Raw genomic sequence first — 12,064 nt, 5'->3', positions numbered from 1 at the left:
CCCATCTCCTGGAGACAGACTGCCAGCAGGTAACACTCACCTAACAAGGGTCTGGTTCTGGAGGTCCCAGACCACGATGTTGCCATCGCTGCAGCAGGAAAAGCAGACCTTGGCATCGGGACTGATGGCCAGGGCGTAGCAGGCTGGGGCAGAGGACGTCAGCTCCGCCTTGATCCGGGGAGTCGGCGCCGCCAGGTCCCATATGGAGAGGGTGCTGGCCTCCCCGCCCACGATCAAACTTCTGCTGTCGGGGAGGAGCTTGCACGACCGGATGTAGTTTTCTCGGTTCTGTGGCAAGGGAGGAAGAGGTTTAAGGAAGCGTCTGGCGCTGTTTGGAATGGCCAAAACGATCAGCGCTCACCCCTGAAAATCGCGAATACAGTTGTACCTCGGAAGTCAAACGGAATCCGTTCCAGAAGTCCGTTCGACTTCCAAAACGTTCGGAAACCAAAGTGCGGCTTCTGATTGGCTGCAGGAAGCTCCAATCGGAAGCCCCGTCAGACGTTCGGGTTCCAAAGAACGTTCGCAAACCAGAACAGGTTTGTGGAGTTCGGGAGCCGAAAGGTTCGACTTGCAAGGCGTTCGGGATTTGACTGTAGAGGGAATGGCGATATTCCCAGTTTCTTTCATAAGCGATAGAAATAGCTCACACAGCACAGAAATATCCCACACGTCTGAATCGTAGACCAACCGAAGAGGCAAAAGGTTTATTAAGTCACACTTGGAAAATAAAATTGCAGGTGGAGTGATCCTGCTCAGGGCTGGAGCCTGCCAGCCACAACCTTTGTCGGAGACTCCATTCCATGTCCTCTCCCCCCCCACCTGACCCCACTCCAGACACTCCCCCTTCCAGCCTTTAAGCAGCTTAAGGCTTACTCTAGGTTAGAATATAAAATTGCAAATGGAGTGATCCTGCTCAGGGCTCCAGCCTGCCAGCCACACCCTCATCAGAGACTCCATTCCATGTCCTCTTTCCCTGACCTGACCCCAAACAGAAAATCATAATTCTAGGCCCATCCCTCATTAACTGATTAATTTTTAGCGGGTTGACCCTTTGGGTTTTCTCCCCTCTTACACATGGAAAGTGCCATTTTTAGTGAGAAATGATTGGCACTCACCCCCCTGAAGATCGGTGCTAGAAGGAATGATGGTGATATATTTCTTTTAAAAGACAGGAAGCAATAAAAACGGCAGCCGCAGTACAAAACCATCTTGCAAGGACCACGAATGCACCCAAGTCCTGGGAGACGCTAGGCATGCGCCAGGGAAACCGAGTCACGCAAACCAACGCGCCCACACACACCCCTGTCCTCGTACGTACCAGGCAGTCCAGCTGCGCCACGGGGGTCTTTGCGCCCGGCTGGGCCACGTCCCACACCTTCACGCAGCCTTTCCCCCCCGTGTAGACGTGCTGCGTGGAATTGCTGATGGTGACGGCGCAGACCACCTCCCCGTGCGTCAGGGTGTGGAGCTGGCGGGCGTGGCGAGGAATGCCCGAGCCGATGAGGGCGTCGGGCGGGAAGGGCACCGGCTGCATCTGCCCGTCGGAGCTGACGTGGAAGGAGTACGCTCTGCGGGGGAAGCGGGGAGAAGGCTTTGGGTGGGAACGGAATGGCCAAAAGACCCCGGACCGCCATTCCCTGTGGGGTGAGGCCCCCCTCCAGGGGGATAGGAAGGTGCCGTGAAATGCCATTCCCCTAAAATCTTTGCTGCCATTGAACTAAATAACAGCACGACTTAAGGGAAAGTTCTGCAGCAAACAAGGGAGACCTTGCAAAACGCTGTTGTGGCGTAGGCCTCTCCTGCCCTGCCGGCCAAGCCCTTTTCCCGTAAACTCCATTCCAGGCCTCTCTGCCACGCCCAGAAAAACCCAAACACAGAACTGTCCACACAAGAGGAAGCTGCAAATAACAATGTTTGGGTCTGGAGCACTGTGTTCTCTTCTCAAAACTCTCCATGCCATTGTTCGCAAGATATTTGGGGACCGCTACGCTCCATCACTTGGCGGTGATGGGAGCCACAATCTGCAAATCATCAGGCGAGAAGACAAGAGGGTTCGAGTTTGCCCATGGGCCAGGAAAGTCACAGGGCGACCTTAAGCCAGTCCCTCTCCCTCTCTCCCTAACCTACTTCGCAGGACTGTTGTGAACCACCATTTATTTATTTAAGGCTAATCAGGTTACATTTCAAAGCCAGCAGTGCCCAATGATCTTCTGAAGAAAGCAGAAGGATGAAAAAGCAGATGGAAATTCTCAATCTATTATTGTCTATTATCTACCTCTCTACCTCTCTTTCAAATTGGAACCAGTGAAGGCGGTGAAGGTCCTGTGTGAGTGTCTGGAGGCGGTTGGAGGATGGATGGCGGCTAACAGATTGAGGTTGAATCCTGGCAAGACAGAAGGACTGTTTTGGGGGGACAGGAGGCAGGCGAGTGTGGGGGACTCCCTGGTCCTGAATGGGGTGACTGTGCCCCTGAAGGACCAGGTGCGCAGCCTGGGAGTCATTTTGGACTCACAGCTGTCCATGGAGGTGCAGGTTAATTCTGTCTACCAGGGCGGCTGTCTACCAGCTCCCTCTGGTATACAGGATGAGACCCTCCCTGCCCCCAGACTGTCTCGCCAGAGTGGCGCATGCTCTGGTTATCTCCTGCTTGGACTACTGCAATGCGCTCTACGTGGGGCTACCTTTGAAGGTGACCCAGAAACTACAAGTAATCCAGAATGCGGCAGCTAGACTGGGGACTGGGAGCGGCCGCCAAGACCACATAACACCAGTCTTGAAAGACCTACACCAGCTCCCAGTACATTTCCGAGCGCAATTCAAAGTGTTGGGGCTGACCTTGAAAGCCCTAAATGGCCTCGGTCCAGTATACCTGAAGGAGCGGCTCCACCCCCATCGTTCAGCCCGGACACTGAGGTCCAGCGCCGAGGGCCTTCTGGTGGTTCCCTTATTGCGAGAAGCCAAGTTATAGAGAACCAGGCAGAGGGCCTTCTCGGTGGTGGCACCCGCCCTGCGGAAAGCCCTCCCACCAGATGTGAAAGAGAAAAATAACTACCAGACTTTTAGAAAACATCTAAAGGCAGCCCTGTTTAGGGAAGCTTTTCATGTTTAAATAGGTTATTGTATTTTAGTGTTTGTTGGAAGCTGCCCAGAGTGGCTGGGGAAACCCAGCCAGATGGGCGGGGTATAAATAATAAATTATTATTATTACTATTATTATTTTTATTATCTGTTAGCTTCAGAGGCTCAGACACGGGAACACAAAGGGGGAGATTTTTAGACACCGTTTATTGCCATCGTTGCTTTGCTTTCGAGGCTCGGCTGTGGAACGCCACCCTCCTCAATCCCCAAATCTGGCCCTTGCTGCGCGCACAGACCCCCACGCCATCACTTACGGCTTTGCTGAAGCCACACCTGTCTGCATCCCTGTCGACAATCCCGGGACCCGCAGGTGAGAGTGAGGGTCGTAGGCGACCTGGTCAGACCAGAGGAGAGGATTTGCTTTGGTTAACAGGAAGCAATGTGAGTTTCACAAAGCCAGCCGGCACTGACTCAAAGTGGGAGCAAACTCTTTATTGGCAAAAAGGCAGACTTGGCGGAGCGTCATGGCCTAATGGGCGGAGCAGCTCATCTCTGGCTGCAACCAAAATGGTCAAAGGCCTGGAAACGATGCCTTATGAGGAACGGCTAAGGGAGCTGGGCATGTTTAGCCTGGAGAAGAGGAGGTTAAGGGGTGATATGATAGCCATGTTGAAATATATCAAAGGATGTCACATAGAGGAGGGAGAAAGGTTGTTTTCTGCTGCTCCAGAGAAGCGGACACGGAGCAATGGATCCAAACTACAAGAAAGAAGATTCCACCTAAACATTAGGAAGAACTTCCTGACAGTAAGAGCTGTTTGACAGTGGAATTTGCTGCCAAGGAGTGTGGTGGAGTCTCCTCCTTTGGAGGTCTTTAAGCAGAGGCTTGACAACCATATGTCAGGAGTGCTCTGATGGTGTTTCCTGCTTGGCAGGGGGTTGGACTCGATGGCCCTTGGGGTCTCTTCCAACTCTAGGATTCTATGATTTCTCCATGGAAACCAGTCGGGAGGACGGGAAGCGCCCATCTCCACATAGTTCCCTCCTTTCCAGGGTTTTTGCCAAGCAATTTGAGACTGTGCGTGCGTCAATCAACCTCTCCTATACTCTTTTTATGCCTCTCCTGGTTCTGCGAGAGCAGCGGGGAAGGGAGTTCGTTGCAGTGACGGTTAAAAGATCCAGATAATTTGAAGCAAAGACCCAGCAGCGCAGGATTCCTGCCCTGCAGGCATAAAGGTAAAGGGACCCCTGACCGTTAGGTCCAGTCGTGGCCGACTCTGGGGTTGCGGCACTCATCTCGCTTTATTGGCCGAGGGAGCCGGCGTACAGCTTCCGGGTCATGTGGCCAGCAGGACTAAGCCGCTTCTGGCACACCAGAGCAGCGCACGGAAATGCCGTTTACCTTCCCACTGGAGTGGTACCTATTTATCTACTTGCACTTGACGTGCTTTAGAACTGCTAGGTCGGCAGGAGCAGGGACCAAGCAACGGGAGCTCACCCCGTTGCGGGGATTTGAACCGCCGACGTTCTGATCGGCAAGTCCTAGGCTCTGTGGTTTAACCCACAGCGCCACCTGCGTCCCTTGCAGACATAGAACTCTACAATTCTATGATAAGCTACAAAACCAGATTGGAACACAGGCCAATATTCTACATACCTGCTATGCGCTTGAAGATGCGGGGAAATGTTTTCAGCTGGTGCCGAAATAAGCAGAGAGTGTCAAAGCGCCACCACGCCAAGAGATCAGTTTCTTACAAATGCAGGATAACCAAAAAGGCATCTTCCCAGGAAGAGATGGCTATTTCCCACTTCTCAATAAATAAATCATTTGCTGCTACTTCAATCCACCCTCGATTTCACAACCATGAAGACCAGACACTTTTCAGCTTTAGGTGGAAGGTTTTAATTCAGTGGCAGAGTGGCCAGTCTTCAGCTGGTCCCGGGTGCAACTCCCTGGCATCTCTGGGTTCAGCTAAGCCTGGCACCTGAAAGGCTGGATAGCTGCTGCCAGCCAGTGTATGCAGCACTGGTCTAGGTGGGCTTCAACTCGGGTCGGACTTAGCTTTCGTTCAGAAACTTGAGGACTGGAACATTACATTTTGCTTTGAGGAAGCGCGATGGCTCATTGGCAGTCTCAATCCACAGCATCTATAGGCTGGGCCGAGAACGTTCCCCCTGCCTGAAATGCTGGAAAGATGCTGCCAACCTGTGTAGGCAGCACTGGTCTAGATGGAGCAATGGTTGGCTCAGCATAGCGCAGCCCTCTCTCATTTCCCAAAGCCCCAATGGCTCAAATACTCACCAGAGGGGAGCGCCCGTAGCTGGCGGCCCCCACGACCGCTGCCCCATTGAGCTGGGGGGTTACCAGGTGCAGCCCCGCATAAGGCCCCGCGCTCGCCATGTCGCCGTTGACGGACGCGTGAGCCACATTGAAGGCGGCTTGGTAGGAGCTCTGGACCGTGAGTGGATTTCGCAGGCTCAGGGCTGAAGTGGAAGAAAAGGATCAAGGAATAGATGAGAGATAAAGCTAAAGGGATGGGACGCGGGTGGCACTGTGGGTTAAACCAGAGAGCCTAGGACTTGCCGATCAGAAGGTCGGCGGTTCAAATCTCCGCGACGGGGTGAGCTCCCGTTGCTCGGTCCCTGCTCCTGCCAACCTAGCAGTTCGAAAGCACGTCAAAGTGCAAGTAGATCAATAGGTACCACTGCGGCGGGAAGGGAAACGGCGTTTCCGTGCGCTGCTCTGGTGTGCCAGAAGCGGCTTAGTCATGCTGGCCACATGACCCAGAAGCCGTATGCTGTAAAGGGACCCCTGACCGCTAGGTCCAGTCGCGGTCAACCTTGGGGTTGCGGCACTCATCTTGCTTTATTGGCCGAGGGAGCCGGCATACAGCTTTCAGGTCATGTGGCCAGCAGGACTAAGCCACTTCTGGCGAACCAGAGCAGCCCACGGAAACGCCGTTTACCTTCCCGCCAGAGCGGTACCTATTGATCTACTTGCACTTTGACGTGCTTTCGAACTGCTAGGTTGGCAGGAGCCGGGACCGAGCAACGGGAGCTCACCCCGTCGCGGGGATTAGAACTGCTGACCTTCTGATCGGCAAGTCCTAGGCTCTGTGGTTTAACCCACAGCACCACCCGCGTCCCACAATGGATTATTAGGATATAATAATAAGCACTCCATTAAACATGGCGAGCAGTTTAGCAAGCTGTTCTTGTGAAGCTCTTTTGCTGCTCTGTGAAGCACACAGAGTCTCTGCAAACTTCACAGTGCCTCCGCCTGCATTAAAAAGTTCACCTGGGCTCCCTGCCCTGCTTGCTTTCTCTCTCTCCTGCCTGCTGCTCGTCACACTGGAGTTGGGTAGCCCCCTACTGGCGGCCGCAGGAACTGCAGCGTGACGACAGCCTTACAACCTTATTTCTATAGCAAGAAAAAGCCAAAAGGACTTGAAGGCCAGTTTGACAGCAGTTCACACACCTCCCCACTCTGCCCCGCCCAAATCACAGACCCGCTTCCAATCTCCCCCAAATTACCGAGAGATTCCACCGTCTGCTTTGTGACCCCTGGACGGAGCTGTGGCGTACTACTGCTGGAGGATCCCGGCGCCGTCCCTTCACCTTGGGAAGTCGGGGTGCTGGACTTCAAACCGGGGGTGCCCGCTTTCTCTACCTGGAAGGTATTACTGCTTTAATTTCATTTATTTACACCTCTGCCCCCATCCCTTTCTCAGAGAAGCTCGGGGAGAGCGGACAAAGTCCTTCCCACTCTTAAAAGAAAAAACCACGACGACAACTGAGGTCTAGCTCGGGGTGTGTGTGTCTTCTGGTGGTTGTGTCTCTGCGAGACGTGAGGCATAGCTGTCAACTTAAAGATTTGAAAATAAGGGACCAGCAGCCTCGAAAATAAGGGATCAGCAGCCAAAATAAGGGATTTTAGTCAACCAGCAGCCAAACGAAGCCTCAAGCGGTGGTTCCCGCAGCGCAGCAACCCGGCAAAGGGGATGCAGCAACGAAAACCACTGTCACCTCTCCGCTGGGAAGCGCTGAGCAAAGGGGAGTCCCCAGGCAACGCGGCCGATTTGATCGGCACAAAGCATGCAAGCTACACCCCCCAGTCGTTCTTAGACTCCTTATTGGGTGAGCAACGCAGCCAAGCAACACAGCTGGAGCCTCCCTCCTCCCTGGCTGGCAGGGAGGGAGGGAGGGAGAGGAGCTGCTTCCTTTGAAACCCGGGAAATTTAAGGGGCATCATCAATAAGGGACAGCAGCGGGACACAGCGCTGGGATAAGGGAGTTTCCCGCCAAATAAGGGACAGTTGACAGCTATGACGTGAGGTGGCAGGGCCTTCTTGGTAGTGGCACCCTCCCATCAGATGTCAAGGAAATAAACAATGGCGCAGGCTTTTAGAAGACACCTGAAGGCAGCCTTGTACAGGGAAGTTTTTAAGCTTTACTGTGGCTTCGTAATTTGATGGAAGCAAATTTATTATATTATAAATATAACATAATCATTAGCTGGAGGCACCAAACATGGTAAGCTCCGAACATCTGAAAGACCGCCTGTTCCGACCAGGTCTGCTGGACGCTTACGGTGTTTTCAAGGTTCAAGGTGTCACTATCAGTGTGTAAAGCTCTTCGCAACTCGGGACCAGTTTACCTGCGAGGTTGTTTTCCTACTCTAAGCGGTATATATATGTACAAAATCCATCAAACAAAGCCATGACTTTCGTGGAAACAGGACGAGAACGAGCTGCTCTGTGCCTCAATTGTCGGGGCTCCCCCCCAAAAAAAATGCTCCCTGGATCCCCTGGACGCAGGAAGGCGTAGATCCCACGAAATTACGCACGTACCGTGACCACCTCCTTGGTGATCCGGGGTGGGGAGGAGCTACAAGATGTGGGACTGAGCTGCATGGACTCTTTCCTCTGCAGGGAGATTTTATCGACACCGTTTTCCCGGGAGGAGAAGGAATTGACGCTGTGGGGCGAGGAGGGATCCTGGTACGGGGAAAACAGAAACAGACACACAGAAAGAGAGAGAGACAGACAGACAGGTATCAGAGGTCCTTTCCAACTACGGCATTTTTTGCTCTATAAGACTTACTTTTTCCCTCCTAAAAAGTAAGGGGAAATGTGTGTGCGTCTTATGGAGCGAATGCAGGCTGCGCAGCTATCCCAGAAGCCAGAACAGCAAGAGGGATTGCTGCTTTCGCTGCGCAGCGATCCCTCTTGCTGTTCTGGCTTCTGAGATTCAGAATATTTTTTTTCTTGTTTTCCTCCTCCAAAAACTAGGCGCGTCTTGTGGTCTGGTGCGTCTTATAGAGCGAAAAATAGGGTAAATAGTTCCTGTTCAGATATCTGCTTTCTGGAAACCTCAAACAAAATTCTCAACAGCCAATATTGGGGCACCGAACGAGCAAAACAGGCTTTGGTTTGTGAAGCGGGACTAACCCCCTTCTAGTTTAATTTGAATTCAGCCTGATCTTTTATTTACTTTCTCTTCCCTTTTATGAAGATCACCCGCTCTGAGACCCCACAGCTAATTCTACCCAGGCCTCCTCGCTGGCCCAAGGCGGACCAATTCAGCCAGCTAGCACTGGGGATCATCTGATTGATTTTCAGTTTTTATTGTTATTCACGTTTTTATACTGTACTTTACGCTGCTTTTATAATTAAGTGTTTTAAGTAAAGGCAAAGGGACCCCTGACCATTAGGTCCAGTCATGGCCGACTCTGGAGTTGCGGCGTTCATCTCGCTTTATTGGCCGAGGGAGCCGGCGTACAGCTTCCGGGTCCTGTGGCCAGCAGGACTAAGCCACTTCTGGCGAAGCAGAGCAACGCACGGAAATGCTGTTTACCTACCCGCCAGAGTGGTACCTATTTATCTACTTGCACTTTGACGTGCTTTCGAACTGCTAGGTGGGCAGGAGCAGGGACCGAGCAACGGGAGCTCACCCCGTCATTGCAGGGATTCGAACCGCCGACCTTCCGATCGGCAAGTCCTAGGCTCTGTGGTTTAACCCACAGACCATAGCCTACTGTCATTAACTTGGAAATATCTATACGCCCGCCACAAGTTCTATTATACGCACGCAAAGCTCGTCAACCACCAAATTTTCTTCGCTCTTGTCTCCATCGCTGCCCTGTAAAGAAAAGAGGGGAAACGAAAGCTATGAGAGGCTCCCCCAATACCAGCTCTGTGAATTCCTTAAACTAAATACTTTCAATAAATGTGCAATTACAGCGGCACCTTAGTTCCCAAACGCCTTGGTTCTCAGACGTCGAAAACCTGGAAGTCTTCTGGTTTCCGAACGTTTTTCGGAAGCCGAACGTCCGATGCGGGAGTCGGCTATTGTTTCCGGGGCGCCTGCACCAATCAGAAGCTGTGCCTTGGTTTTCGAACATTTCGGAAGTCAAATGGACTTCCGGAACGGATTAAGTTTGGCGCTTTTGTTTTTGCTATTTATTTTGCGTTTTGGGGGCTTTTTCGGTTTATTTGTTTTCGTGGCTGTGTGTAACCCCGTTCAGCTACTGATTGATTGATTGATTGATTGATTGTGTGTCTGTGGAAATGGATAAAAGCCCCCCAATCCAAACAATGACTATCATCAGTGCAGGTAAGAAAAAAAATGATTTTAACTTTTATCATCTACAATACTGTCTTATTTATTTTATAGTACAGTGGTACCTCGCAAGACGAATGCCTCACAAGACGAAAAATGCGCAAGACGAAAGAGTTTTCCGTTTTTTGAGTCGTTCCGCAAGACGAATTTCCCTATGGGCTTGCTTCGCAAGATGAAACGTCTTGCGAGTTCTTGCGAGTTTGTTTCCTTTTTCTTAAAGCCGCTAAGCCGTTAATAGCCGCTAAGCCGCTAATAGCCGTGCTTCGCAAGACGAAAAAACCGCAAGACGAAGAGACTCACGGAACGGATTAATTTCGTCTTGCGAGGCACCACTGTACAGTGGTACCTCGGGTTACATACGCTTCAGGTTACACACTCCGCTAACCCAGAAATCGTGCTTCAGGTTAAGAACTTTGCTTCAGGATAAGAAGAGAAATTGGGCTCTGGCGGCGCGGCAGCAGCAGGAGGCCCCATTAGCTAAAGTGGTGCTTCAGATTAAGAACAGTTTCAGGTTGAGAACGGACCTCCGGAACGAATTAAGTACTCAACCTGAGGTACCACTGTACAGCACATGGATTATTGCTTTCATTTTAGGGATCAATGGTCTTGTTGGATAGTAAAATTCATGTTAAATTGCTGATTTAGGAGTTGTTTTAAAAGTCTGGGACGGATTGATCCATTTTGCATTACTTCCTATGGGAAAGCGCGCCTTGGTTTTGGAATGCTTTGGTTTTGGAACGGACTTCCGGAACGGATTAAGTTTGAGAACCAAGGTACCACTGCAATTGTCACTGTTATGCAAACTGCGGTGTGCGCCTAGTTTCCCATTCCCCAAGCCCCCAAGCCCAGCCCGCCGTACGTAGTCTGTGGCGTATTCCTTCTCCTCCGTTTTCCTCTTTTTGCTGCTGTTCAGATACTCCGAAATGGCTCGCATTCGCTCCCCGTTGGACAGCGCTAAGGAACTCTGGGGAAGGAGGAAAGTGTCTGTTTCAATATTTCAGTCGCCACACCTGCCCTCCCCATGAAAAGCCCTCCCATTAGACGTCAAGGAAATAAGCATCTATCCGATTTTTAGAAAACAACTGAGTTCACCCAGCAGTGAGTTCCATAGTTCAACCGCCTTTTTCTGTCCTGATATTTTGGCAGTAGCACCCGCCTCCCCCATATATATATATATACACACACACACACACACACACACACACACCGTATTTTCCGCCCTATAGGGCGCACCGGCCCATAGGACGCACCTAGTTTACAGGGGGGGGAATCAAGGGAAAAAATATGATTCCCCCCACCCGCAGCTCTGGGAGCAGCGGACAGGCTACACGCAGCCTGTGCGCTACTCCAAGACCTTCTCCCTGCTTTTGCGGGAGGTGGCGGAATTCCCCCACCGCGCGCGACTCCTGCGGGCTTTCCGACCAGGAGGGAGAAGGGACTGAAACGTCGTGCACCTTCCCGCTGCCCCCCGATCCTCTGGGGCTGGAGATCGGGGGAAGCACTGCTTTCCCCCACCACCAGCCTCAAAGAGCGGACTCTCCAGGCTTCAGCAAAAGCAACGCGAAGCCTCCGGAGCGCAGAGGGAGCGCTCCCTCTGCGCTTTGGAGGCTTCGCGTTGCTATCGCTGAAGCCAAGGAGCCTGCATTCACCCATAGGACGCACACACATTTCCCCTTCATTTTTTGGAGGGGGAAAAGTGCGTCCTTTAGGGCGAAAAATACGGTGTGTGTGTGTGTATACACACACACACACACACACACACTGGAAACGGAGATTACAAGGGGTAAAAAAAAAAAATATGGATGTACCGTGCCATATTAGAAGCAAAAAAAACCTTATTTTGATGAATTGGAAGAGCCGCAGAGATCCTATTGAGCACATGGATTGACAATATGGACAGACTAGTTGCCTACGAACGGATTGCATATCGATGCAAATTAAGAATGGATAAATACAAAGAAATCTGGAAGGAATACTTAAGCGATAAGGCAGGAAGTAGGGGGAGGAGAGGTTGGGAGATATTGTCGTTATAGGTATAGAGCAGTACTCAAATCTGAATTGTTAAACTGTATTATTAGTGGTACAGTGGTGCCTCGCAAGACGAAATTAATCCGTTCCGTGAGTCTCTTCGTCTAGCGGTATTTTCGTCTTGCGAAGCAACCCTATTAGCGGCTTAGCGCTATTAGCGGTTTAGCAGATTAGCGGCTATTAAAGGCTTAGCAGCTTAGCGGCTAAAAGTCTATTAGCGGTTTAGCGGCATAGAAAAAGGGGGGGAGCGGGGGGAAATCGGAATACTCGCAAGACGTTTTCGTCTTGCGAAGCAAGCCCATAGGGAAAATCGTCTTGCGAAGCAGCTCAAAAA

At 51.5% G+C, this 12,064-nt stretch overlaps 1 protein-coding gene across 2 annotated transcripts in view; it reads right to left on the bottom strand.

Moving 5' to 3' along the window:
• Positions 1-12,064, bottom strand: part of LOC308577492 (transducin-like enhancer protein 1) — a 41,990-nt gene that overhangs the window by 6,621 nt on the left and 23,305 nt on the right. For both annotated transcript variants that reach the window (XM_081177717.1, XM_081177718.1), the window contains exons 10-17: positions 10,562-10,666; positions 9,172-9,222; positions 7,932-8,078; positions 6,616-6,751; positions 5,384-5,565; positions 3,396-3,475; positions 1,322-1,571; positions 41-288 (exon numbers count right to left, since the gene is read on the bottom strand). In XM_081177717.1, coding sequence (XP_081033843.1) covers positions 41-288; positions 1,322-1,571; positions 3,396-3,475; positions 5,384-5,565; positions 6,616-6,751; positions 7,932-8,078; positions 9,172-9,222; positions 10,562-10,666 — 1,199 coding nt within the window. The remainder of the gene's footprint in view (positions 1-40; positions 289-1,321; positions 1,572-3,395; positions 3,476-5,383; positions 5,566-6,615; positions 6,752-7,931; positions 8,079-9,171; positions 9,223-10,561; positions 10,667-12,064) is intronic.

This window comes from Podarcis bocagei (assembly GCF_964188305.1).
Source record: "Podarcis bocagei genome assembly, chromosome: 18".
NCBI classification, from domain to species: Eukaryota; Metazoa; Chordata; class Lepidosauria; order Squamata; family Lacertidae; genus Podarcis; species Podarcis bocagei.
This window is presented reverse-complemented; position numbering and strand designations above follow the sequence as displayed.